The following is a 26,801-nucleotide window of genomic DNA, read 5'->3' as shown; positions in this document are numbered from 1 at the left end:
ACACTGTCCTGCCGCAGACCCCCCCCTCACTACACACCTTAAGCTGTTTCATACTCAGATGTTCATACTGCCTAGCATTCCACAACCACTACTTAAGAGTGGAATGCAGTCTCTTCTACTATGATCGAGCCTCAACGTGCCCTCCTTGTCAGCGCTATCCTGTCTCTACACTGATGTACATAACCAAGAGTATGAAGATATACGATACTGTGTACTGCCCTAGTACCTAGGGGCATATCCTAGTGACGGACGCTGTGAAATTGTAGAGGTGCTTGGCACAAGAGAGACTCTGATTAATGTTTAATTTTTATATTGATAATAATATTGATATGAGTAATCAGAAATAATGTGAAAGACATTAATGCAACTCCTAGTGCGACCCTCTGTCGTGTTGGGGGGGGGGGGGTGTTGCAACCCCTGAATGGGTTACAATGATTATTATGTATATATGTAATGTATATTATCTTTTCATATAATTTTATATTGCTTATATTTGCGATAATAGCTAAATCGTAAATGTATGACTTTATATTATTATTTGACTGTTATATTCTTATTTGACTTATGTTGTTAGGATGTATATAAAATGTGCTCAGTTAGTCTTGATTGTCAAACTACTGTAATTATCGCTTGTCGCTCGTTATACTGCCGGCTTCTGAGCTGCAGTTGTCCACGTAGCTATCACGTGATCGAGGGGGGGTGTCCTCACCTCTCGTAAAGTAGTCAGTCTGCTGGAGACTCGCTTGCTGGTTGGACAGATTGTCTGTCTCATTATTCTTGTTAGTTCTGTAGAACTTTGTTCACAGAACATTGTAAAGACTTAGTGATTTTCGACGTTGTACTGAGGTAGTGTGTCACATAGACACTCTGAGTATCTCAGGTCCTTAGCTATAGCTTCTGACCTAATTTTGTACTGGTTCCTGTGTATTGTCACAGTCACAGTTTTACCTATGCTGAACGTAGATTCAGTATTTTGGGAGTTTTGTAACTTTAGTGGAGGATCTGCAGATGGTCCCTACTTAGTGTCGTTATATTATTTCCCAGTTCCTGATTCTGTGTCGCAGTCGCTTGATATTGCATTGCTATTGGGCTTAGCATTCTTTGTTGTTCAAGCAGACTGTTCGGGTTGCCAGTCAGTCAAGAAGTTAGTTTATTTGAGGACTTTGTCAGTCACTTGTTTAAGTCTTATTCGAGTCTTGAGACATAGCTAACTACTTAAGAGCACTTACACGCATACACACACTTGTACATATTTGTAATATCTTATTAAATGTTAATGTACCTGACGGTACTTAAGAATTATAAATGTGATATGTGCTTTCAGCACAATAATATTGAACTCGAGAGATTGATTTTATTTTGATTGTTGTGATTTAATTTAATTTGATAATATACCTCTAGACAATTTACTACTTAATAAATTTATTAAATTTTAATTTCTCTAGTTAGTAGCCTACCAGTTGTAATCCTAAAGCACTATTGAACCATACTGAATTTTATAATGGATAATTGGACAAGGATAATAACTACTTGTTACGAAAACCCAGTAACAGGCTGGATGCTAGAAGGGCAGTCCTTTCTAGTATTCACTGGAGATCTCTAAGCTTTTAGAATCGCGTTTTTTGTAACACAGCACCACCACCACCACAATAATCATTTACACAACATGTCATATAAGGTATCACAGTGGGCACCTGTGACGAGTGGGGTCCCACAGGGGTCGGTCCTAGGACCAGTGCTGTTTCTGGTATATGTGAACGACATGACGGAAGGGATAGACTCAGAAGTGTCCCTGTTCGCAGATGATGTGAAGTTAATGAGGAGAATTAAATCAGATGAGGACCGGGCAGGACTTCAAAGAGACCTGGACAGACTGGACACCTGGTCCAGCAACTGGCTTCTTGAATTCAAAACTGCCAAATGCAAAGTCATGAATATCGGAGAAGAGCAAAGAAGACCGCAGACAGAGTATAGACTAGGTGGCCAAGGACTGCAAACCTCGCTCAAGGAGAAAGATCTTGGGGTGACCATAACACGAGCATGTCTCCGGAGGCACACATCAACCAGATAACTGCTGCAGCATACGGGCACTTGGCAAACCTGAGAATAGCGTTCCGATACCTTAGTAAGGAATCGTTCAAGACTTTATACACTGTGTACGTCAGGCCCATACTGGAGTATGCAGCACCAGTTTGGAACCCAGATCTGGTCAAACACGTAAAGAAATTAGAGATAAGATAAGATAAGATTTCGTTCGGATTTTTAACCCCGGAGGGTTAGCCACCCAGGATAACCCAAGAAAGTCAGTTCGTCATCGAGGACTGTCTAACCTTATTTCCATTGGGGTCCTTAATCTTGTCCCCCAGGATGCGACCCACACCAGTCGACTAACACCCAGGTACCTATTTGCTGCTAGGTGAACAGGACAATAGGTGTAAGGAAACGTGTCGGAATTTCCACCCGCCGGGAATCGAACCCGGGCCCTCCGTGTGTGAAGCGGGAGCTTTAGCCACCAGACCACCGGGCCAAAGGTTTGCAAAGGTTTGCAACAAGGCTAGTTCAGGAGCTCAGGGTAATGTACTACGAAGAAAGGTTGAGGGAAATCGGACTGACGACATTGAAGGACAGGCGGGTCAGGGGAGACATGATAACGACATACAAAATACTGCGTGGAATAGATAAGGTAGACAGAGACAGGTTGTTCCAGAGAGGGGGCACAGAAACAAGGGGTCACAATTGGAAGCCGAAGACTCAGACGAGTCATAGGGATTTTAGAAAGTATTTCTTCAGTCATAGAGTCGTCAGGAAGTGGAATAGCCTAACAAGTGATGTAGTGGAGGCAGGAACCATACATAGCTTTAAGACGAGGTATGACAAAGCTCTAGAAGCAGAGAGAGAGAGGACCTAGTAGCGATCAGTGAAGAGGCGGGGCCAGGAGCTGTGTCTCGATCCCTGCAACCACAATTAGGTGAGTACAATCAGGTGAGTACTGGTAAACATTAGTCTGAGTCAAGGAACTCTGTCGGTAAGTTACAGTCATACACTAATCCTAAACCTCTAACAAGTGCTCAGAAGGTCAGATCAGAGGTCGTTATGAATCCCCTCAAAGGTGGATTCTTGACGTCAGTGAGGGGCTCTTGGGGTCACTGATGTTGCAAAGCCTTCACTAAGATAGGTCATAGGTCAAACTAGGTGTTCACTATCAGAGATCACACCAGGTGGTCACTGCCAGAGGGTCACACCAGGTGGTCACTGCCAGAGGGTCACACCAGGTGGTCACTCACAGGGAAAGCACCATCTAGTGTCATCTGGCTCAACATTCAACAAAGAAAGAGACGTCAAAATAAACGCAAGAGGAATGGGAAAAAATCAATGAAGCATCGGTTGGTTGATATAAAGGGTTTAAAGCCAGTCTACTATTAAGCTGCATGTCACTTATTCACCACCAGTCAAGAAAACTTTACTCCCTAAAATAGGGATTAAAGTAAATTCTCAGTGTTCACACTAAGAGACGTAAACCTCTAAGTGCATGTATTCTGTGAGTGAAATAAACTATGTAAAGTTAGTGCAGCATAGTCAGTCTTTTAGTATACTTATATTATCAGGTCAACATATTTTTAAATAACAATAGGGCGAACAAGTGGGGAATTTTAAATTATAGAAAAAAGTGAATATTATATAATATGACTTTTTTCCTTGAAATCAAGTTGCTGAGTCATATTAAGTTAAGAAGCTGGAGGTAAAAACTATAATATATATATAAAAAGAATACAATAAATGACCAGACACTCAGATGTAAATGTAACTCGTGAGATTAGGGAGTCGTTGATTGATTAGTGGTTAAGCTGCTCTACATCCACAAATATAATTTGCGTAAATACCTGGTTGATGTCATCTTCCCAGCCCGAGCCAGCGTTGGTGAGGTAAGCCTTGAAGTGGAACCAACCCTCATCTGTCTGGGCACAGTCCATGATCATGTCGACCATCCAGTAGCTATCCCCGTACCTGTGATGGAACACAAGTGTGTGATGAAGCAAATGTGAAGCTCACCACGTCATGAAGGCAACAAGTTATTTAAGGAATACTGGGATCAAACCAGCATCCTTGCAATTGCAAGTTTACTACTAAACACACCTCACCACTGAGTGTAGGTTCGCCTGTTGTTCAACCCTGTGTAAATCACGTCATTTAAAGTATATAAAAGTAATTCCTGTCACACGCAGATAACTCATTATCCCTCGTGATAACTCACGTATTGAGCTCTTGGTATTCAGGGGCTCCAGAGTTGCTCGTGGTCCATACAAGAGGGGTACCACTGGCAACCTGTCCATTGTATGTACCCTGACCAGCCTGGGCACCATACCAGTCCAGCTTTGTATCCCCGGCCCTCCAGGCGTTGTATCTGTCGTAGTGTACGTTCGTCCCCAGGCTGTTGACGGTGATGTCAAGAGCGCATACGTCACTCTCAGCATCGGACGTGCATCCTGTGATGGTAAAGTTGTTCATTATTTATCAATACTGAATGCACACACGTAAATGAATAGATATGCTCACTACAGTATATATCTACAGGAAGGTGTGAACATTATGGATCGAGCCAGGAGACTTTATATAAACATTTCGCTTATATCAGACGAGGGTGAGATTGTGGTGGCTGGTGGTGTGGTGATGGTGGAGTGGTGGTGGAAGGCACGGAGAAGATATAGGTTGTGGTTACCAAGTAGTGTTGGTAGGTGGTTGTAATGAAGGTGTTCGAGTGGGTATTTTTGCAATTTCCCGGCAGCAGTGAGATGTGTTGACAATATGACTGGCATACCAGACACCAGTTAGATCAACACATGCCACAGCTGCCACCATTTATGCCCGTGTGTCTGGGAGACGTGCTTATGGAGTTGTACTGGAAGTTCTGGAAATTGAAACAAATAGTTTTGAAGCTGATCTGTATTATCTTAATGAAAGTGAAAGGAAGTTATCATTGTGCCCCCTTGGTACCTAGGCCTAGGCGTGATGGAGGCTAACCTAAATGTCACTGAAAGCAGAGGTCTCAATTGAAAGAGAAACCCAGATGGAAAACTTTCATACATTTTGTTTACACTGATCCCCTGTAATACATTATTCCATGTTATATATGAAATATCTTAAGGTCAGCAACCTTCCTTTAGTTGATATAATCTAATCATTCTTGTTTGTGTTTCTCATATTAATAATTCAGATCATAACTAGTTTGTGTGTATACTCACCTAATTGTGGTTGCAGGGGTCGATACTCAGTGCCTGGCCCCGCCTCTTCACTAATCACTACTAGGTCCTCTCTCTCTCTCTTTCTGCTTCCTGAGCTTTGTCATACCTCGTCTTACAGCTATGTATGGTTCCTGTTTTCACTACATCACTTGCTAGGCTATTCTATTTCTTGACGACTCTAGGACTGAAGAAATACTTCCTAACATCCCTGTGACTCGTCTGAGTCTTCAGCTTCCAATTGTGACCCCTTGTTTCTCTGTCCCCTCTGTATGTGTATGTGTGTGTGTGTGTGTGTGTGTGTGTGTGTGTGTGTTTGTGTTTGTGTTTGTGTGTGTGTGTGTGTGTGTGTGTGTGTGTGTGTGTGTGTGTGTGTGTGTGTGTGTGTGTGTGATTTATCTCACCTTAATGTGAACGCAGGAGTTGAGTCTGAGAGTATTATGTCTCAGTTTCTAACTAGTGGTACACTGTAGTGTGTATATGTGACCTGGAGCTGACCTGGGCGGTGAGCGATGTCGATGCCTCCGATGATGAAGATATCTTGACCTGGGTTTGTTTGCTTGTAAAGGAAGATCACCGTCTTCACCTTTCCGCCGAATGGAGGAGTGGTGGATTCCGTTGTTAAGGGTGTAGTCGTCGTGGGTATAGTTGTCGTGGTCATAGTCGTGGGCAGTGTCGTCATGGGCGTTGTGGGTATCACCGTTGTGGTTTGATCTGAATGACAACATCAGGTGAGACAAGGTCAGAGGTCAAAGCCTGATAATTAAAGTGCATAAATACGAAGCGAGAAGAGTTCATACTTATAACCATGTGCTTCCTTCAGGCCTCTAGTGCCTGGGCTGGGTGCTGCTACACTATATATATTACCGGGGGAGGGTAAGCTTCACTGAAACTAGGGGGTGGACTTTACTGGAGCTGTTGGTGGGTCTTACCGGGGCTGTGGTGGGACTTACCGGGGCTGGGGGTGGTAACAGTGCCACAGCCGACGCAAAAGGCGATGAAAGGCAGCTGGTAGTCGTTGATGGTGATGCGAGCCGTTCCATCAGTGTCCACCGTGACATTCCTAGTGCAGCTACTGATGAGCTCACAATAGAGCCCAGCCGGCAACCCTGAGTGGTGGGAGAGGACACTACACATAGATTACAAGCGATGATCAACAAGGATGAAACTGAAGCAATTGCCAACAAGAATAGGAGAAAACATTGTACACACGTGTTAGCAAGATTGAGAGACCACATAGGAGACTACAGACTTGACACTGTGGAACGCTGGGAACCAAAGAATGTAATTTCTTTCCAAAATTTCAATGGAAGGGAAAGTATTTGAAATAGTCATTGTTTTTCAAAATTATTGTTTGCTTCATTTATTATTTGTCAAAATAAATGACAAAAAGTTATAAAAACGGAAAACGTTGAATACTTGGAACCTTAATCCGCCATTTTATTTTAAAATAGGATAATGCGCAAAAAATGGAAAACGTAAAGTGGGACGAGTGTTGAGGCGCTCACCTGTCTGGAGGACCGTGTCAAGTGACCCCGACTTCGACATGGCAAAGAATCCCAGATGTCCGCGTGAGAAGGCTACGTTATCGTCCTCCTGGTACCAGAGCTCCACTTGAGTTCCAGCCACAACGTTCCTGAACATGACCTGTGGATCCGCGAACACAGAGAGAAATTGACGATCTTAGCTGCAAGCGGGGAAGTGCGTCTTAAAGTTTATAAATACATAGCTTGAACTTAATTTTGTTTGCCTTTTGCGAAGATATGCTAGTTTTGTTGGTATTGTATGCCATTATTATATTGTTCCTCTTTCCCCCACACTGCCACTTACTAGACAAGTGCACAACAACCCTTAGTCTTATTACTTCTTTCACAGATGGACGCTCTCACCCGAGTGTCTCTTCCCGAGTCCCCACGTCACTGGAAGACCAAATGTTAAGATGGTTTCTTGACACAAATGTGAACAAGCAGAGTAATTCGCAGATACTTACAGCAGTGAAAGATTTTATTAGACAAAGTTTTGGCCAGAGGCAAATTTTTTAAGTCATGACTTAAAAAAAACTTAACCTTTAAGCGAAACGTTGTCCAATGAAACCTTTCTGTGCTGCAAATGTATGTATATCACCGGTTCCCATCACTGACCATCTGGACGATGGAGTTCCAGCGGTGTTCACAGATCCAGCCACCACCGCAGGAGCCATCAGCGTTGATGGGGACGGTGTCGGTGGCGCCGCTGCTGCTGCTGTCTGGGGGTCCCTGGTCATTGTCATCAAAATCGTAGCTGCTCATGAGACGCACGACGCCGTAGTCGTACGCCAGAGAAAAACTTACACCCATCTGGTATTCCCGAATCTGTTGGGTAAGCGTCATGTCAGATTACTTTCACATTGAGTTAATCTTGCTCGTTCTAGGGCTGGTTTCAAAATTTAGGAAATTGTCAGAAATTGAAAAAAAAAAAAAATGAGAACATTATGTGCGTTCTTGTTGACATGAAGGGTGACATGACCTGTATCTCGCAAATTAAAACAAATTTATACGGAAACTTAAAATGTCAGCAACATTCAGGCATAACAAAATTACTCAAAATATATGGGTTTTCCTCTCTCACTCTTTCCTCACTCCGCCTCTCTGCCTCCCACTTGTTTCATCCTCCCCCGCATCTCCCTGACTTCCACCTCTTTCCTGTCACCTTTCTGACTCACTTCTTTTCCTCTCTGCCCTTCTTCCTGACTACCATTCCTTCTAACCCTCCTTGAACCCCATTATCTGACCTGCTTGTAAGTCAGAACGTCTCCTGTACTTCCGTAGCCTCGCTGATTGTCGTGGTCGTCAACAAAGACGAGAGCCTTGTAAGGGGGCGCCATCCCCTCCTCGGAGTCGTAAACATAGTTCAAGAGAGCGAAGTCGTCCACGCCCGCAGCAATCTTCTCGCTGTAGCGGTACTCCGTGGTGAGACCTGAGCCACCCGCGTATGGGTTAAATTTAATTCGACAGGTCTGCATATGTAGGGCGTTGTTACCTAGTCTATATCACAGTTACATCGTCAGAATAACTGCAGTGTTCTTCTACCCTATTATATCTAATAGTTAAATTGCACTATAAGAACAACAGCAGTGTGTTGCAGTCCTATTTTATTCGATATTTACAGTGAGGGAAGAAAAGAAAGCTATTTCCCAGTCGTATTCCATCACATAAGATGGGTTGTTTACATGTGTCAACCTGGGCTGGAAGACAGTAGTGCGATGAGAATATAATCCCTATTCTAAATACATTTGATATGTTGATTCTCAAATATACCAAATGTGTTAATGTGGTTTCTCACATGCACCAAAGGTGCTAGCATTGCTTCTCACCTATACCGAAGTAGTCGTTCACAGAAATTGGTTCTCCGCCCTGGTCGTTTATTTGATGATAGATGAATGGTCGTGTTGCGCTGGGGAATCCTTCTGCAGTATTCAGGTTATTGGTCAGACTCAGGATGGCCTCCAGGTCCTGTCGGGGAAGACCAGGTCACCTTAGGTCAAATTAGGACCGTTTAATTGAGTGGATATTAAGATCATGAGAAGCAGTTATTCGTTTTATTAACATCATGAAGACTGCAAGACGGGCAGTTAAAGCTACATTCTTATGTATGTACACTGACATCTATTTGAATTGCCTAATATGTGAATTAAAATAGTCGGTGCATATAAACTAAATTAATTAAACACACGCACACACACATGCACACAAACACACACACACACACACACACACACACACACACACACACACACACACACACACACACACACACACACACACACACACACATACACACACAATGAGGAACTTTCTGCAAGACGTTCAGTGGGAGAGGGAACTGACAGGAAAACCAGTACAAGAAATGATGGACTATGTGACAACAAAATGCAAGGAGGCAGAGGAGAGATTTGTTCCCAAGGGAAACAGAAATAATGGGAAGACCAGAACGAGCCCTTGGTTCACCCAAAGGTGCAGGGAGGCAAAAACTAGGTGTTCTAGAGAATGGAAAAGGTACAGAAGACAAAGAACTCAGGAAAATAGATCAGCTGAAGAGCCAGAAGCATATATGCACAGATAAGAACTGAGGCTCAGCGACAATACGAAAATGACATAGCATCAAAAGTCAAGTCTGACCCGAAGCTGTTGTATAGCAACATCAGGAGGAAAACAATAGTCAAGGACCAGGTAATCAGACTGAGGAAGGATGATGGGGAGTTCACAAGAAACAACCAAGAGTTATGTGAGGAGCTCAACATGAGATTTAAAGAAGTATTTACAGTGGAAGCAGGTAGGACTCCAAGAAATCAGAACAGGGAGGTACACCAACAAGTGCTGGATGAAGTACACATAACCGAAGAGGAGGTGAAGAAGCTGCTATGTGAACTTGATACCTCAAAGGCGGTGGGACCAAACAACATCTCTCCGTGGGTCCCTAGAGAGGGAGCAGAGATGCTGTGTGTGCCACTAACAAAGATCTTCAACACATTCATTGAAACTGGGGAACTACCTGAGGTATGAAAGATGGCAAATGGCGGTGGGACCAAACAACATCTCTCCGTGGGTCCCTAGAGAGGGAGCAGAGATGCTGTGTGTGCCACTAACAAAGATCTTCAACACATTCATTGAAACTGTGGAACTACCTGAGGTATGAAAGATGGCAAATGTAGTCCCAGTTTTTTAAAAAATGAGACAGACACGAGGCATTAAACTACAGACCTGTGTCACTAACGTGTATAATATGCAAAGCCATGGAGAAGATCATCAGGAGGAGAGTGGTGGAACACCTGGAAAGAAACAAGCGTATAATCGACAACCAGCATGGTTTCAGGGAAGGAAAATCCTGTCACAAACCTTCAGGAGTTTTATGACAGAAGTAAGACAGAAGTAAGACAAGAGAGAGAGGGGTGGATAGACTGCATTTCCTTGGACTGCAAGAAGGCCTTTGGCACAGTTCCTCACAAGAGGTTAATGCAAAAGCTGGAGGATCAGGCACACATAACAGGAAAGGCACTGCAATGGATCAGAGAATACCTGACAGGGAGGCAACAACGAGTCATGGTACGTGACGAAGTGTCAGAGTGGGCGCCTGTGACAAGCGGGGTTCCACAGGGGTCAGTCCTACGTCCTGTGCTGTTTTTGGTATACGTGAATGACATAACGGAAGGGATAGACTCAGAAGTGTCCTTGTTTGCAGATGATGTGAAGTTAATGAGGAGAATCAAATCGGCCAAGGATCAGGCAGGACTACAAAAAGACCTGGACAGGCTACAAGCCTGGTTCAGCAACTGGCTCCTTGAGTTTAACCCTGCCAAATGCAAAGTCATGAAGATTGGGGAAGGGCAAAGAAGACCGCAGACACAGAGTAGTCTAGGTGGGCAAAAACCGCAAACCTCACTCAAGGAAAAAGATCTTGGGGTGAGTATAATACATAAGAACATAAGAATGGAGGAACACTGCAGAAGGCCTACTGGCCCATACAAGGCAGGTCCTCATCAAAACGACCCCTACCCAAAGCTACCCAAGAATTTACGAGCACATCTCCTGAGGCGCACATCAATCAGATAACTGCTGCAGCGCACGGGCGTCTGGCAAACCTAAGGATAGCGTTCCGATAAATCAGTAAGGAATCGTTCAAGACTCTGTACACCATATACGTCAGGATCATATTGGAGTGTGTAGCACCAGTTTGGAATCCACACCTGGTCAAGCACGTCAAGAAATTAGAGAAAGTGCAAAGGTTTGCAACAAGAGCTAAGGGAACTGTCCTACGAGGAAAGGTTAAGGGAAATTGGCCTGACGACACTGGAGGACGACATATAAAAATACTGCGTGGAATAGACAAGGTGGACAAAGACAGGATATTCCAGATATGGGACACAGAAACAAGGGGTCACAATTGGAAGTTGAAGATTCAGAGGAGTCAAAGGGATGTTAGGAAGTATTTCTTCAGTCATAGAGTAGTCAGGCAGTGGAATAGCCTAGAAAGTGACGTAGTGGAGGCGGGAACCATACATAGTTTTAAGGCGAGGTATGATAAAGCTCATGGAGCAGGGAGAGAGAGGACCCAGTAGCAATCAGTGAAGAGGCGGGGCCAGGAGCTATGAATCGACCCCTGTAACCACAAATAGGTGAGTACACACACACACACACCAGACACACACACACACACACACACACACACACACACACACACACACACACACACACACATCTCTGTTTACATACTGTGGCAAGCGGTGAGAGTTTTGGCTTTGATAAATTGTCAATTCTTGGTGCCTTCTGGGAAGTGTAAGGAAAAAGCCTCACTTGTCAAGCACAGAACAACTATAGATTTAATCATATAAAAGGCAGGGATCCCTGTCTTTTGTAGCAGTTAGTCAAGAATAACAGACACTGAATGAATACCTCGGACAATTACTGGACACATAGTGAAATAACAGTTAATTAATTTATTGAGAACAGAGATAAATTATATGGATAACATGTATTGCAGGAGACGAATCCATGTTTCTACTCTTTCAATGGCTGGGGTGGCAGCGCTAGAAGTTAGAAATATAGCTGTGTATGGTGCAAGGGATAGAGTGCAACTTTCTAGGCAGTCTTGGACTGCTTTTTACAACAGATTTTGACCGAACCATTTATATGGATCAACTTGCTTGACCTGATTCAGACATTATTGTCGTGTTGAAGATGGTTAATATTATATTGTTTCTGATGCCTATCTCACTCCAGGTTCCTGCTGCGTCCTAACATGAGTGTCCAGGTCTACTATAAACCAGGCACCGGCTGCCTCCATCAGTCAACTCACCTCAGGCCAGACATACTTAGCGGCCTCCACCCTGAAGCCCATGACTCCGATGTCTAGGAGGAGGTTGAGGTAGTGAGCCAGCTGTTCCCTGACGTGGTAACTGGAGGTGTAGAGGTCAGTGAGGCCCAACAGGTAGCAGTTCCTCACCTCATACACATCACTGTTGTTGCCTACAATACCTGCAAAACCAGCGCCAACTTATTGAAACAGCGTAACTCCTATGTTTTAAAATTATGGGGAAAGAGTGCATCTAAATTCCTTAAGGAGCTGGGAAAAAGACTCATCAGGGTAACTAGGGATCCCAGGGCAGCTAGTTTTCTGTTCCAGCGGCTCAGTGCGGCTGTTCAAAGTGGTAATGCCTGCTGTATTTTGGGAACACGCCCCAGCTCTGAGGAGCTGGATGAGATTTTCGCCTTGTAATCGGTGATACACACGTAACAACATGTACCGTATATGCCACCTTTATATCAACAATGTATCTCTTAAATCTTCTGTACCATATTATGTAATAAAATATTCCTATTGATAAAAAAAAAATATTTCATATATTTTTTTTTTATCAATAGGAATATTTTATTACATAATATGGTACAGAAGATTTAAGAGATACATTGTTGATATAAAGGTGGCATATACGGTACATGTTGGGGTGGTAGGGGAAGTGGAATATTCAAACGGCTTCAGGAAGAAATCCAAATATTCTTCCTTGAAGCCTTTTTATTCACTTCTCCGAGGCTGTGGGTCCCACAATTTACACCAGAGGTGGACCCACCATATTATATATATATATATATATATATATATATATATATATATATATATATATATATATATATATATATATATATGCAATGAGATCACAGTAAACAGGTGATATCAGATTATGCAAAACAGCCATACATACATATGATGGTGAAAGGTAGAAGAGATGGTGAAGGGTAGAAGTGATGGTGAAGGGTAGGGGTGATGGTGAAGGGTAGAAGTGATGATGAAGGGTAGAAGTGATGGTGAAGGGAACCTACCATCAGCAGAGGGACACAGGTCTTGAGGGGTGAAGTCGACGCTGGTGTAAGGTACACCAGGGAAGTCAAGTTGGTCAGCATTGAAGGTCGTGCCGCCGGAACCGTAACCTGACCTTCCCAACTCCGCCATGTGGTTGACCACCACGTCCACGATGACCCTGCCAGGTCAACACTCATCATAAAATACACTCCCAGACTCACATAAACCAAAAAACCTGTATTTTCAAGAAACAGTTACCTAGAGAATCATTTAAAACTTTCTACTTATAATTATTATCTCCATGAACTGTGAGGCAGAAAACATAATGATCTTATGGGTGGTTTTCTGTGGTGAGTATTAGCACATACTCTATAAGAACATAAGAAAGAAGGAATACTGCAGAAGGCCTACTGGCCCATGCGAGGCAGGTCCAAGTAACCTCCCGGCTTAGACTAATGACCCACCTAATCAGGTCAGGTCACATATACTTAAGGAAGGGGCACGGCATCAGACCTATTAGTAAAAACTAGTTAGGTCCAGCTCACACCCACTCATGTATTTATCTAACCTATTTTTAAAACTACACAATGTCTTACTCGGGAGTTTGTTCCACTCATCTACAACTCTGTTACTAAACCAGTGCTTTCCTATATCCTTCCTGAATCAGAATTTTTCCAACTTAAAACTCTGGTGGCTAACGCTCTCGCTTCACACGGCGAGGGCCTGGGTTCGATTCCCAGCCAGAGTAGAAACATTGGGCGTGTTTCTATACACCGGTTGTCTATGCTCCCCATCAGTAAAATGGGTACCTGGGTGTTAGTCGACTGGTGTGGGTCGCATCCTGGGACACTGACCTAAATTGCCCGAAATACTCAGCATATCAAGCGGCTTTGTATATAGTAGTATGTCACTTATGTCAGCTAGGACTGTATACCTTGTACATGTACTTGTAGTAAATAAATAAAGATATAAAGATAGTGCTGCTATGAGAGTTTATCTTTACCACGGTTCTCCCTAATATTCTATCACAGTTTTCTGTGGCTTCATCTCACAGTTTTCCCCATATCGTAGTCCTTTATGTCTCCCTGTCACACTCTTCCTGTAATGCCCTCCTTGTCTCCCTATCTGTTTTAAAATAACCCCCCCTGTCACACCCTCTCTGACGCAGTCAGGAATCCCTTCTTGTCTTCCTCTGCCTCACCTCACTCCCACAGCATTACAGCGCTGCACCATGTCGATGAACTCCATGGCTGTGCCTGAGCGGGACTCCAGTGTGTATGAAACTGGTTGGTATCGCTGCCACCATGGGTACCCGTTCTCTGCGATCACTGTATGTTCCGCTGCTGGTGAGACCTGTGTTAGTGGACACACCTTAGTCATCAATGTATCTGTTGTTTGTTTTATTAAAGTACTCGAAATAAAGACATCTTTCTTCAGCAGTTCCTTTTGTTCTAACCCTCAGCGCGTTCGTTCCCTCCTGCTTTGCTTCCATTAATTTCTTCCTTATTTACCACCTTCTTTCCTGATTTCCTTCTCTCCTTCCTTCCTGCCTGTCTTTTACCAATCCTTCCACCATGTGCAAATTTATTCAATAAATTCCCAAGTAATAATTGCAGAAATTACAATTCCCTCAGCTCGTGTAATCAACTCAGGTTAAAATATACATATAAAGAATCTCAAACCCTGACAGAACCAGAGAACCGCTGAAAGTTAGTCACTTTAATATCTTTATTAAGCACACTATACCCATGGTGTGGGTGGCAGTCAGAAGATTACAGAGGTACATAATGGATCCAGGGATTGGACCCATTATGTACCTCTGTGGTAATGAACTAGTCGCATGTTTATATCTGGTTACAATCGTAATAAGTTATTTATGCAGACGTGAATTAGGTCATAAATATATCACAAAAATTTTACGTTATATTTTAGCAAGGTATACTTGTAAAAATAAAATTTGAGTGGTTATGTGTTATTTACAATCGGCAAAGTCAAGGTATTTTTCCAAAATAGTTGGTAATATATCACTGTGGATGAAACACTGACATTTCTTGAAATTTTCTGAGTAAGTTGTCTCCGAATTCATTAATTTTATCGCATTCCATAACACAATGACGCAAGATGCGACAATTGTACATATGGCAACATCTACATTCATCCCAACTGACCTGGAATGACCGCATGGAGGCTCTGAATGACCCCGACTGACCTGGACGGCGCAGTACCCGGCGTCCCCCAGGAACCTCTCGCACTCCTCGGCCACGTCTGTCCATTTCCATTCGAAAAGCTCAACGATCGTTTGTCGACCGTCGCACGAGGGTGTGTCGTAGCCCCGAGCACCACTCACCACCACCACCACCACCACCACCACCAACCTGCAAGTGTCAGTCAGTAATTAGTCCCCAACACTGTCAGTCATCGGTCTGGTTGGCAGACAGTGCTGGCAAGTATGGTAAAGTGAGATGAGATACAGACCAATTATTTGTTATGACAGCGTTTCTCTCAGTGTTGATGGCGAAACGTAGTCAGGATAAAGTCTGGTTCATCGTATGGTCTGGCTTTGACCAAAGTGTTATTCATTAACCTACCATACAATCACTCGCCATGCAGAGCAAAACTTACACATAAGCAAATTGAACAATCATATATAACTCACGATATCGTAGTAACACGACTGTAAACAAACCATGGTACGGGTTGGGTCTGAATCCATGAAGAGTGAGTCATAAAACTCCAGGCCAGTTCGTAAGCCAGTTGGCCAACTGGCTTACGAACTGGCCTAGAATTGTACGACTCACTCTCCATGGGTCCTAACCCCACCCATACCGTGGTTTGTTTTTTTAATCATATATGGTTTAAAGCAGGGATTCTTAACCGTGGATATCCATACCCCTTGTGGGTATGGGAACCAAATAATGGAGGCATGAGACGCGATCTCGGGACTAAATAATAAAACTCTTATGCTTTTCTTTCAGATGTTCTGTTAGTAGCTATTCACATGTAAAATAAAACCATCTTACTGTAATCTTTTGAAGTCACACTGGTACCTAATATGACTGAGGATGGTGGTGTTGATTTCCACAGTCTGGTGAAAGGGGTATGGCGACACATTGGGCAGTCCACTGGGGTTCTGTAATCGTAAAAAGATTAAGAACCCCTGGTTTAAGCTATACCCTTTTCTAGTCTCTCATTTTAGTAACTATTTGGGAGGCCTGGTCGTGGACCGAGCTGCGGGGGGCGTTGACCCCCCAGAATACCCTCCAGGTAGACTTGCGTAACAGATTATGTACATGACCTTCAAATATGCTATATATATATGTGGACGTAGAGACAATGTTTCTATATATATAGAATGTGAGGTATCTTCGTTTTGTATCAGCAGCAGATTCTGTCATCACCTGTGAAAGTTCCCACTGCCACCTACACCCACCTCAAGCCAGGCACTCTGCTGTATCTCGTCTGTGACTACTTTTTCCTGGGTACTGTGTCTCAATGCTATAGACAGGTCAAACAAACTTCCATAGATAACTCAAACTTCCATAGGTAGGTTGAACAAACTGCCAAAGGTAGGTTGAACAAACTGCCAAAGGTAGGTTGAACAAACTGCCAAAGGTAGGTTGAACAAACTGCCAAAGGTAGGTTGAACAAACTGCCAAAGGTAGGTTGAACAAACTGCCAAATGTAGGTTGAACAAACTGCCAAAGGTAGGTTGAACAAACTGCCAAAGGTAGGTTGAACAAACTGCCAAAGGCAGGTTGAACAACTGCCAAAGGTAGGTTGAACAAACTGCCAAAGGTAGGTTGAACAAACTGCCAAAGGTAGGTTGAACAAACTGCCAAAGGTAGGTTGAACAAACTGCCAAAGGTAGGTTGAACAAACTGCCAAAGGTAGGTTGAACAAACTGCCAAAGGTAGGTTGAACAAACTGCCAAAGGTAGGTTGAACAAACTGCCAAAGGTATGTTGAACAAACTACCAAAGGTAGGTTGAACAAACTGCCAAAGGTAGGCTGAACAAACTGCCAAAGGTAGGTTGAACAAACTGCCAAAGGTAGATTGAACAAACTGCCAAAGGTAGGTTGAACAAACTGCCAAAAGTAAGTTAAACAAACTGCCAAAGGTAGGCTGAACAAACTGCCAAAGGTAGGTTGAACAAACTGCCAAAGGTAGGTTGAACAAACTGCCAAAGGTAGGTTGAACAAACTGCCAAAGGTAGGTTGAACAAACTGCCATAGGTAGGCTGAACAAACTGCCATAGGTAGGCTGAACAAACTGCCATAGGTAGGCTGAACAAACTGCCATAGGTAGGCTGAACAAACTGCCATAGGTAGGCTGAACAAACTGCCATAGGTAGGCTGAACAAACTGCCATAGGTAGGCTGAACAAACTGCCATAGGTAGGCTGAACAAACTGCCATAGGTAGGCTGAACAAACTGCCATAGGTAGGCTGAACAAACTGCCATAGGTAGGCTGAACAAACTGCCATAGGTAGGCTGAACAAACTGCCATAGGTAGGCTGAACAAACTGCCATAGGTAGGCTGAACAAACTGCCATAGGTAGGCTGAACAAACTGCCATAGGTAGGCTGAACAAACTGCCATAGGTAGGCTGAACAAACTGCCATAGGTAGGCTGAACAAACTGCCATAGGTAGGCTGAACAAACTGCCATAGGTAGGCTGAACAAACTGCCATAGGTAGGCTGAACAAACTGCCATAGGTAGGCTGAACAAACTGCCATAGGTAGGCTGAACAAACTGCCATAGGTAGGCTGAACAAACTGCCATAGGTAGGCTGAACAAACTGCCATAGGTAGGCTGAACAAACTGCCATAGGTAGGCTGAACAAACTGCCATAGGTAGGCTGAACAAACTGCATTTCCTTAAAAGAATAAAGCATTTCTACATTAATTTTTCTGGCTTGCTAGATGAATAATAATGTGCAACACTTGGGTAACTTATAAGACACATGTGCAACACCTGGGTAACTTATAAGACACATGTGCAACACTTGGGTAACTTATAAGACACATGTGCAACACCTGGGTAACTTATAAGACACATGTGCAACACTTGGGTAACTTATAAGACACATGTGCAACACCTGGGTAACTTATAAGACACATGTGCAACACTTGGGTAACTTATAAGACACATGTGCAACACCTGGGTAACTTATAAGACACATGTGCAACACCTGGGTAACTTATAAGACACATGTGCAACACCTGGGTAACTTATAAGACACATGTGCAACACCTGGGTAACTTATAAGACACATGTGCAACACCTGGGTAACTTATAAGACACATGTGCAACACCTGGGTAACTTATAAGACACATGTGCAACACCTGGGTAACTTATAAGACACATGTGCAACACCTGGGTAACTTATAAGACACATGTGCAACACCTGGGTAACTTATAAGACACATGTGCAACACCTGGGTAACTTATAAGACACGTGTGCAACACCTGGGTAACTTACAAGACACATGTGCAACACTTGGGTAACTTATAAGACACATGTGCAACACCTGGGTAACTTATAAGACACATGTGCAACACTTGGGTAACTTATAAGACACATGTGCAACACCTGGGTAACTTATAAGACACATGTGCAACACCTGGGTAACTTATAAGACACATGTGCAACACCTGGGTAACTTATAAGACACATGTGCAACACCTGGGTAACTTATAAGACACATGTGCAACACCTGGGTAACTTATAAGACACATGTGCAACACCTGGGTAACTTATAAGACACATGTGCAACACCTGGGTAACTTATAAGACACATGTGCAACACCTGGGTAACTTATAAGACACGTGTGCAACACCTGGGTAACTTACAAGACACATGTGCAACACTTGGGTAACTTATAAGACACATGTGCAACACCTGGGTAACTTATAAGACACATGTGCAACACCTGGGTAACTTATAAGACACATGTGCAACACCTGGGTAACTTATAAGACACATGTGCAACACCTGGGTAACTTATAAGACACATGTGCAACACCTGGGTAACTTATAAGACACATGTGCAACACCTGGGTAACTTATAAGACACATGTGCAACACCTGGGTAACTTATAAGACACATGTGCAACACCTGGGTAACTTATAAGACACATGTGCAACACCTGGGTAACTTATAAAACACATCTGCAACACCTGGGTAACTTATAAGACACATGTGCAACACCTGGGTAACTTATAAGACGCGTGTGCAACACCTGGGTAACTTATAAGACACATGTGCATCACCTGGGTAACTTATAAGACACATGTGCAACACCTGGGTAACTTATAAGACACATGTGCAACACCTGGGTATCTTTATAAGACACATGTGCAACACCTGGGTATCTTTGTAAGACACATGTGCAACACCTGGGTAACTTATAAGACACATGTGCAACACCTGGGTTTCTTTATAAGACACATGTGCAACACCTGGGTATCTTTATAAGACACATGTGCAACACCTGGGTAACTTTGTAAGACACATGTGCAACACCTGGGTAACTTTGTAAGACACATGTGCAACACCTGGGTTTCTTTATAAGACACATGTGCAACACCTGGGTAACTTATAAGACACATGTGCAACACCTGGGTAACTTATAAGACACATGTGCAACACCTGGGTAACTTATAAGACACATGTGCAACACCTGGGTAACTTATAAGACACATGTGCAACACCTGGGTTTCTTTATAAGACACATGTGCAACACCTGGGTATCTTTGTAAGACACATGTGCAACACCTGGGTAACTTATAAGACACATGTGCAACACCTGGGTTTCTTTATAAGACACATGTGCAACACCTGGGTATCTTTATAAGACACATGTGCAACACCTGGGTAACTTTGTAAGACACATGTGCAACACCTGGGTAACTTTGTAAGACACATGTGCAACACCTGGGTTTCTTTATAAGACACATGTGCAACACCTGGGTAACTTATAAGACACATGTGCAACACCTGGGTTTCTTTATAAGACACATGTGCAACACCTGGGTATCTTTATAAGACACATGTGCAACACCTGGGTAACTTTGTAAGACACATGTGCAACACCTGGGTAACTTTGTAAGACACATGTGCAACACCTGGGTAACTTATAAGACACATGTGCATCACCTGGGTAACTTATAAGACACATGTGCAACACCTGGGTAACTTATAAGACACATGTGCAACACCTGGGTAACTTATAAGACACATGTGCAACGCCTGGGTAACTTATAAGACACATGTGCATCACCTGGGTAACTTATAAGACACATGTGCAACACCTGGGTATCTTTATAAGACACATGTGCAACACCTGTGTATCTTTATAAGACACATGTGCAACACCTGGGTATCTTTATAAGACACATGTGCAACACCTGGGTATCTTTATGACACATGTGCAACACCTGGGTATCTTTGTAAGACACATGTGCAACACCTGGGTATCTTTATAAGACACATGTGCAACACCTGGGTAACTTTGTAAGACACATGTGCAACACCTGGGTATCTTTGTAAGACACATGTGCAACACCTGGGTATCTTTATAAGACACATGTGCAACACCTGGGTATCTTTATAAGACACATGTGCAACACCTGGGTATCTTTGTAAGACACATGTGCAACACCTGGGTATCTTTATAAGACACATGTGCAACACCTGGGTATCTTTATAAGACACATGTGCAACACCTGGGTATCTTTATAAGACACATGTGCAACACCTGGGTATCTTTATAAGACACATGTGCAACACCTGGGTATCTTTATAAGACACATGTGCAACACCTGGGAATCTTTATAAGACACATGTGCAACACCTGGGTATCTTCGTAAGACACATGTGCAACACCTGGGAATCTTTATAAGACACATGTGCAACACCTGGGTAACTTATAAGACACATGTGCAACACCTGGGAATCTTTATAAGACACATGTGCAACACTTGGGTATCTTTATGACACATGTGCAACACCTGGGTATCTTTATGACACATGTGCAACACCTGGGTATCTTTATGACACATGTGCAACACCTGGGTATCTTTATGACACATGTGCAACACCTGGGTATCTTTATAAGACACATGTGCAACACCTGGGTATCTTCATAAGACACATGTGCAACACCTGGGTATCTTTATGACACATGTGCAACACCTGGGTATCTTTATGACACATGTGCAACACCTGGGTATCTTTATGACACATGTGCAACACCTGGGTATCTTTATGACACATGTGCAACACCTGGGTATCTTTATAAGACACATGTGCAACACCTGGGTAACTTATAAGACACATGTGCAACACCTGGGTATCTTTATAAGACACATGTGCAACACCTGGGTATCTTTATGACACATGTGCAACACCTGGGTATCTTTATGACACATGTGCAACACCTGGGTATCTTTATGACACATGTGCAACACCTGGGTATCTTTATGACACATGTGTAACATCTGATTATCTTTATAAGACACATGTGCAACACTTTGTTATGTTTATAAGACACATGTGCAACATCTGGTATCTTAACTGGCGATACATTTCGCCTGGTATTGTATACCGTCATTAATATGGCTGTTGCGTGACACAGCAACACCATGGTGTCTGGGTACAGTCGTTTAACATAACCTGCTTCCTTTAGTGGGACACGCTCACTTGTGATAACACCTCCAGCTGCTTCACCTCACTTCTATTCTAGTGCGTAAGGCCTGGCTGCATGGCTATGCCTTAGGCCTGAAGGACTGACCTCCTCCTACCAAGACTGAGGGACTAATCACCTCACAAAAAGTATTACAATAATAATCTTTATTTCTAGACGATACAACTTATACAGACCATAGCTGACATCTGTGACATACTATATAGAAAACCCTAGGTTATGCAGAAAAATTCTGGCAATTAAGGTTAATTTTGCCCCTGGTATGCGACCCACACCGGTCGGCTAACACCCAGGTACCTTACTTGCTGCACAGGGACAGCCGATGTCTCAAGGAAACATGCTCAAAATTTTCACCTATACCAGGAATCGAACCACTGACCTCAATGTGCGAGGTGAGTGCGCTACCAAGTGAGCTACGGGACGTGTGTTCCACTGAATAATTCTGTTGTAAAGCCGAAACTTTTCGACAAGATATCCAGGTGTTGCACATGTGTTTTATAGAGATATCCAGGTGTTGCACATGTGTTCTATAAAAATATCTAAGTGTTGCACATGTGTCGGCATTTTAAGCCATCATTAATATGATAAAAATCCGTGAAATATATTACTTTCCCTGACTGATTTTCAAGGAAGTATTGCATACAGAAACAAGCGCTCGACTTATCTGACAAAACAACAAGAAAAAGAAATGCAAAACAGCAACATTGTATGTTAGTGGTAACTTTGAGAGTGAACTTACCAGAGTGTAAACATGGCGCTCTCTGAGAGTGAACTTACCAGAGTGTAAACATGGCGCTCTCTGAGAGTGAACTTACCAGTGTAAACATGGCGCTCTCTGAGAGTGAACTTACCAGAGTGTAAACATGGCGCTCTCTGAGAGTGAACTTACCAGAGTGTAAACATGGCGCTCTCTGAGAGTGAACTTACCAGAGTGTAAACATGGCGCTCTCTGAGAGTGAACTTACCAGAGTGTAAACATGGCGCTCTCTGAGAGTGAACTTACCAGAGTGTAAACATGGCGCTCTCTGAGAGTGAACTTACCAGAGTGTAAACATGGCGCTCTCTGAGAATGAAGTGTGAGTGAACCAGATGATGGTGTTGCTGATAATGGTACCTTATGTCGCATCTCCACTCCCACCTCACGACCCCCCCCCTTTTCCACCCCACCAGCCACCATCCCTCCCCTCCTTAGTCTTCCCACTCCCCTAACACCACAGGTTAAGTAAGGTTCGTCAGGAAACAGGACAAGTGTTTCCTGATGCGGGTCTTAGATAGATGACTAGCCGTTGGAGTTTCTGGTCATGTGACCGAGGCCTTCCGCTGGCTTACCGGTCCACTCCGTCAAAAATTATGGTCATAGAACACCCGCTTCCTCTCTTCCCACATCACAGTATTCTCACTTTATGACTTCTGTTTTCACTATGGATGATAAGTGTACTTACGTGTACCTGTACCTAAACTTAATAAGCACAACCCAGTTTGTCATTTCCTCTTGTTATCTTCTTTCCTGTTATCTTATTATCTTCTTGCCTGGTGGGAAAAGCTCTCGCTTCACACGGTGAGTGTCCGGGTTCGATTCCTGGCGAAGGGGTGGAAACATCGGACGTGTTTCCGTACACCGGTTGTCCATGTTCACCCATCAGTATAATGGGTACCTGGGTGTTAGTGGACTGGTGTGGGTCGCATCCTGGGACAAAACTGACCTAATTTGCCCGAAATGCTCTGCATAACAAGGGACTTTCTATATAGTAGTATGTCGTTGATGTCAGCTAGACCTGTATACCTTGTACATGTACTTGTAGAAATAAAGATATTATTATTATTATTATTATTATTATTATTATTATTATTATTATTATTATTATTATTATTATTATAATAATATTATTATTATTTTTATTTGTCGCTCTCCGCTCTTCCTATCTTCCTCCTCACTCCCACACAAAACATTCTCTCCTCTCCCATCCTTATCTTGTCCCAGGTTGTCTCACCAGACTGGATTGTCGTGGATAACTCCTACATAGTGTGTGCACTGCTGTGCACTCCTTGTAACGTTGTTGTGTTCACACGTGGCGGAAGGAGTAATGAGAATCCATCATTCATTGTTGTAAGTCTGTAACTGGTGCGCTGGCCAGTGTGTGCCAGAGTGAATCTTACCTCAGTGATGGTCTGTGTACATGAACGTACGTAGTAGCAGTTACTAATTGTCGAAGGCACTTGTCGATAGACACTTGGCCTATTTTGTGTGGTGCGGTTGATGATTTGTGTTTGTTTGTGTGTGTGTGTGTGTGTGTACTCACCTAGTTGAGGTTGCGGGGGTCGAGTCCGAGCTCCTGGCCCCGCCTCTTCACTGATCGCTACTAGGTCACTCCCTGAGCCGTGAGCTTTATCATACCTCTGCTTAAAGCTATGTATGGATCCTGCCTCCACTACATCGCTTCCCAAACTATTCCACTTACTGACTACTCTGTGGCTGAAGAAATACTTCCTAACATCCCTGTGATTCATCTGTCTTCAGCTTCCAACTGTGTCCCCTTATTACTGTGTCCAATCTCTGGAACATCCTGTCTTTGTCCACCTTGTCAATTCCTCTCAGTATTTTGTATGTCGTTATCATGTCCCCCCTATCTCTCCTGTCCTCCAGTGTCGTCAGGTTGATTTCCCTTAACCTCTCCTCGTAGGACATACCTCTTAGCTCTGGGACTAGTCTTGTTGCAAACCTTTGCACTTTCTCTAGTTTCTTCACGTGCTTGGCTAGGTGTGGGTTCCAAACTGGTGCCGCATACTCCAATATGGGCCTAACGTACACGGTGTACAGGGTCCTGAATGATTCCTTATTAAGATGTCGGAATGCTGTTCTGAGGTTTGCTAGGCGCCCATATGCTGCAGCAGTTATTTGGTTGATGTGCGCTTCAGGAGATGTGCCTGGTGTTATACTCACCCCAAGATCTTTTTCCTTGAGTGAGGTTTGTAGTCTCTGACCCCCTAGACTGTACTCCGTGTGTGTGTGTGTGTGTGTGTGTGTGTGTGTGTGTGTGTGTGTGTGTGTGTGTGTGTGTGTGTGTGTGTGTGTGTGTGTGTGTGTGTGTGTGTACTCACCTAGTTGTACTCACCTAGTTGAGGTTGCGGGGGTCGAGTCCGAGCTCCTGGCCCCGCCTCTTCACTGATCGCTACTAGGTCACTCTCCCTGAGCCGTGAGCTTTATCATACCTCTGCTTAAAGCTATGTATGGATCCTGCCTCCACTACATCGCTTCCCAAACTATTCCACTTACTAACTACTCTGTGGCTGAAGAAATACTTCCTAACATCCCTGTGATTCATCTGTGTCTTCAGCTTCCAACTGTGTCCCCTTGTTACTGTGTCCAATCTCTGGAACATCCTGTCTTTGTCCACCTTGTCAATTCCTCTCAGTATTTTGTATGTCGTTATCATGTCCCCCCTATCTCTCCTGTCCTCCAGTGTTGTCAGGTTGATTTCCCTTAACCTCTCCTCGTAGGACATACCTCTTAGCTCTGGGACTAGTCTTGTTGCAAACCTTTGCACTTTCTCTAGTTTCTTTACGTGCTTGGCTAGGTGTGGGTTCCAAACTGGTGCCGCATACTCCAATATGGGCCTAACGTATACGGTGTACAGGGTCCTGAACGATTCCTTATTAAGATGTCGGAATGCTGTTCTGAGGTTTGCTAGGCGCCCATATGCTGCAGCAGTTATTTGGTTGATGTGCGCTTCAGGAGATGTGCCTGGTGTTATACTCACCCCAAGATCTTTTTCCTTGAGTGAGGTTTGTAGTCTCTGACCCCCTAGACTGTACTCCGTCTGCGGCCTTCTTTGCCCTTCCCCAATCTTCATGACTTTGCACTTGGTGGGATTGAACTCCAGGAGCCAATTGCTGGACCAGGTCTGCAGCCTGTCCAGATCCCTTTGTAGTTCTGCCTGGTCTTCGATCGAGTGTATTCTTCTCATCAACTTCACGTCATCTGCAAACAGGGACACCTCAGAGTCTATTCCTTCCGTCATGTCGTTCACAAATACCAGAAACAGCACTGGTCCTAGGACTGACCCCTGCGGGACCCCGCTGGTCACAGGTGCCCACTCTGACACCTCGCCACGTACCATGACTCGCTGCTGTCTTCCTGACAAGTATTCCCTGATCCATTGTAGTGCCTTCCCTGTTATCCCTGCTTGGTCCTCCAGTTTTTGCACCAATCTCTTGTGTGGAACTGTGTCAAACGCCTTCTTGCAGTCCAAGAAAATGCAATCCACCCACCCCTCTCTCTCTTGTCTTACTGCTGTCACCATGTCATAGAACTCCAGTAGGTTTGTGACACAGGATTTCCCATCCCTGAAACCATGCTGGCTGCTGTTGATGAGATCATTCCTTTCTAGGTGTTCCACCACTCTTCTCCTGATAATCTTCTCCATGATTTTGCATACTATACATGTCAGTGACACTGGTCTGTAGTTTAATGCTTCATGTCTGTCTCCTTTTTTAAAGACTGGGACTACATTTGCTGTCTTCCATGCCTCAGGCAATCTCCCTGTTTCGATAGATGTATTGAATATTGTTGTTAGGGGTACACATAGTGCCTCTGCTCCCTCTCTCAATACCCATGGGGAGATGTTATCTGGCCCCATTGCCTTTGAGGTATCTAGCTCACTCAGAAGCCTCTTCACTTCTTCCTCGGTTGTGTGCACTGTGTCCAGCACTTGGTGGTGTGCCCCACCTCTCCGTCTTTCTGGAGTCCCTTCTGTCTCCTCTGTGAACACTTCTTTGAATCTCTTGTTGAGTTCTTCACATACTTCACGGTCATTTCCTGTTGTCTCTCCTCCTTCCTTCCTTAGCCTGATTACCTGGTCCTTGACTGTTGTTTTCCTCCTGATGTGGCTGTACAACAGTTTCGGGTCAGATTTGGCTTTTGCTGCTATGTCATTTTCATATTGTCTTTGGGCCTCCCTTCTTATCTGTGCATATTCGTTTCTGGCTCTACGACTGTTCTCCTTATTCTCCTGGGTCCTTT

General features: G+C 43.8%; 1 protein-coding gene across 6 annotated transcripts in view; it reads right to left on the bottom strand.

Annotated features, from left to right (window-relative positions):
- LOC128689992 (alpha-amylase A-like) overlaps window positions 1-22,882 on the bottom strand; it is a 36,344-nt gene extending 13,462 nt beyond the window's left edge. Inside the window, exons 1-13 of one of the 6 annotated variants that reach the window (XM_070084171.1) lie at window positions 22,821-22,882; window positions 15,280-15,437; window positions 14,272-14,423; window positions 13,091-13,248; window positions 12,069-12,247; window positions 8,590-8,728; window positions 8,008-8,192; window positions 7,379-7,588; window positions 6,746-6,884; window positions 6,191-6,346; window positions 5,736-5,951; window positions 4,253-4,484; window positions 3,882-4,005 (exon numbers count right to left, since the gene is read on the bottom strand). In XM_070084171.1, the coding sequence (XP_069940272.1) occupies window positions 3,882-4,005; window positions 4,253-4,484; window positions 5,736-5,951; window positions 6,191-6,346; window positions 6,746-6,884; window positions 7,379-7,588; window positions 8,008-8,192; window positions 8,590-8,728; window positions 12,069-12,247; window positions 13,091-13,248; window positions 14,272-14,423; window positions 15,280-15,437; window positions 22,821-22,836 (2,064 nt within the window). In that variant the 5' untranslated portion in view covers window positions 22,837-22,882. Of the gene's footprint in view, window positions 1-3,881; window positions 4,006-4,252; window positions 4,485-5,735; window positions 5,952-6,190; window positions 6,347-6,745; window positions 6,885-7,378; window positions 7,589-8,007; window positions 8,193-8,589; window positions 8,729-12,068; window positions 12,248-13,090; window positions 13,249-14,271; window positions 14,424-15,279; window positions 15,446-22,518; window positions 22,597-22,820 lie in introns of those variants that run through there. The other 5 variants (XM_070084146.1, XM_070084154.1, XM_070084162.1 and 2 more) reach the window with 5 other exon arrangements.
- Window positions 22,883-26,801: the final 3,919 nt, after the last annotated feature.

Source organism: Cherax quadricarinatus, chromosome 1 (assembly GCF_038502225.1).
Source record: "Cherax quadricarinatus isolate ZL_2023a chromosome 1, ASM3850222v1, whole genome shotgun sequence".
NCBI lineage: Eukaryota > Metazoa > Arthropoda > Malacostraca > Decapoda > Parastacidae > Cherax > Cherax quadricarinatus.
The sequence above is the reverse complement of the archived record's forward strand: the minus strand, read 5'-3'. Positions and strand labels throughout refer to the sequence as shown.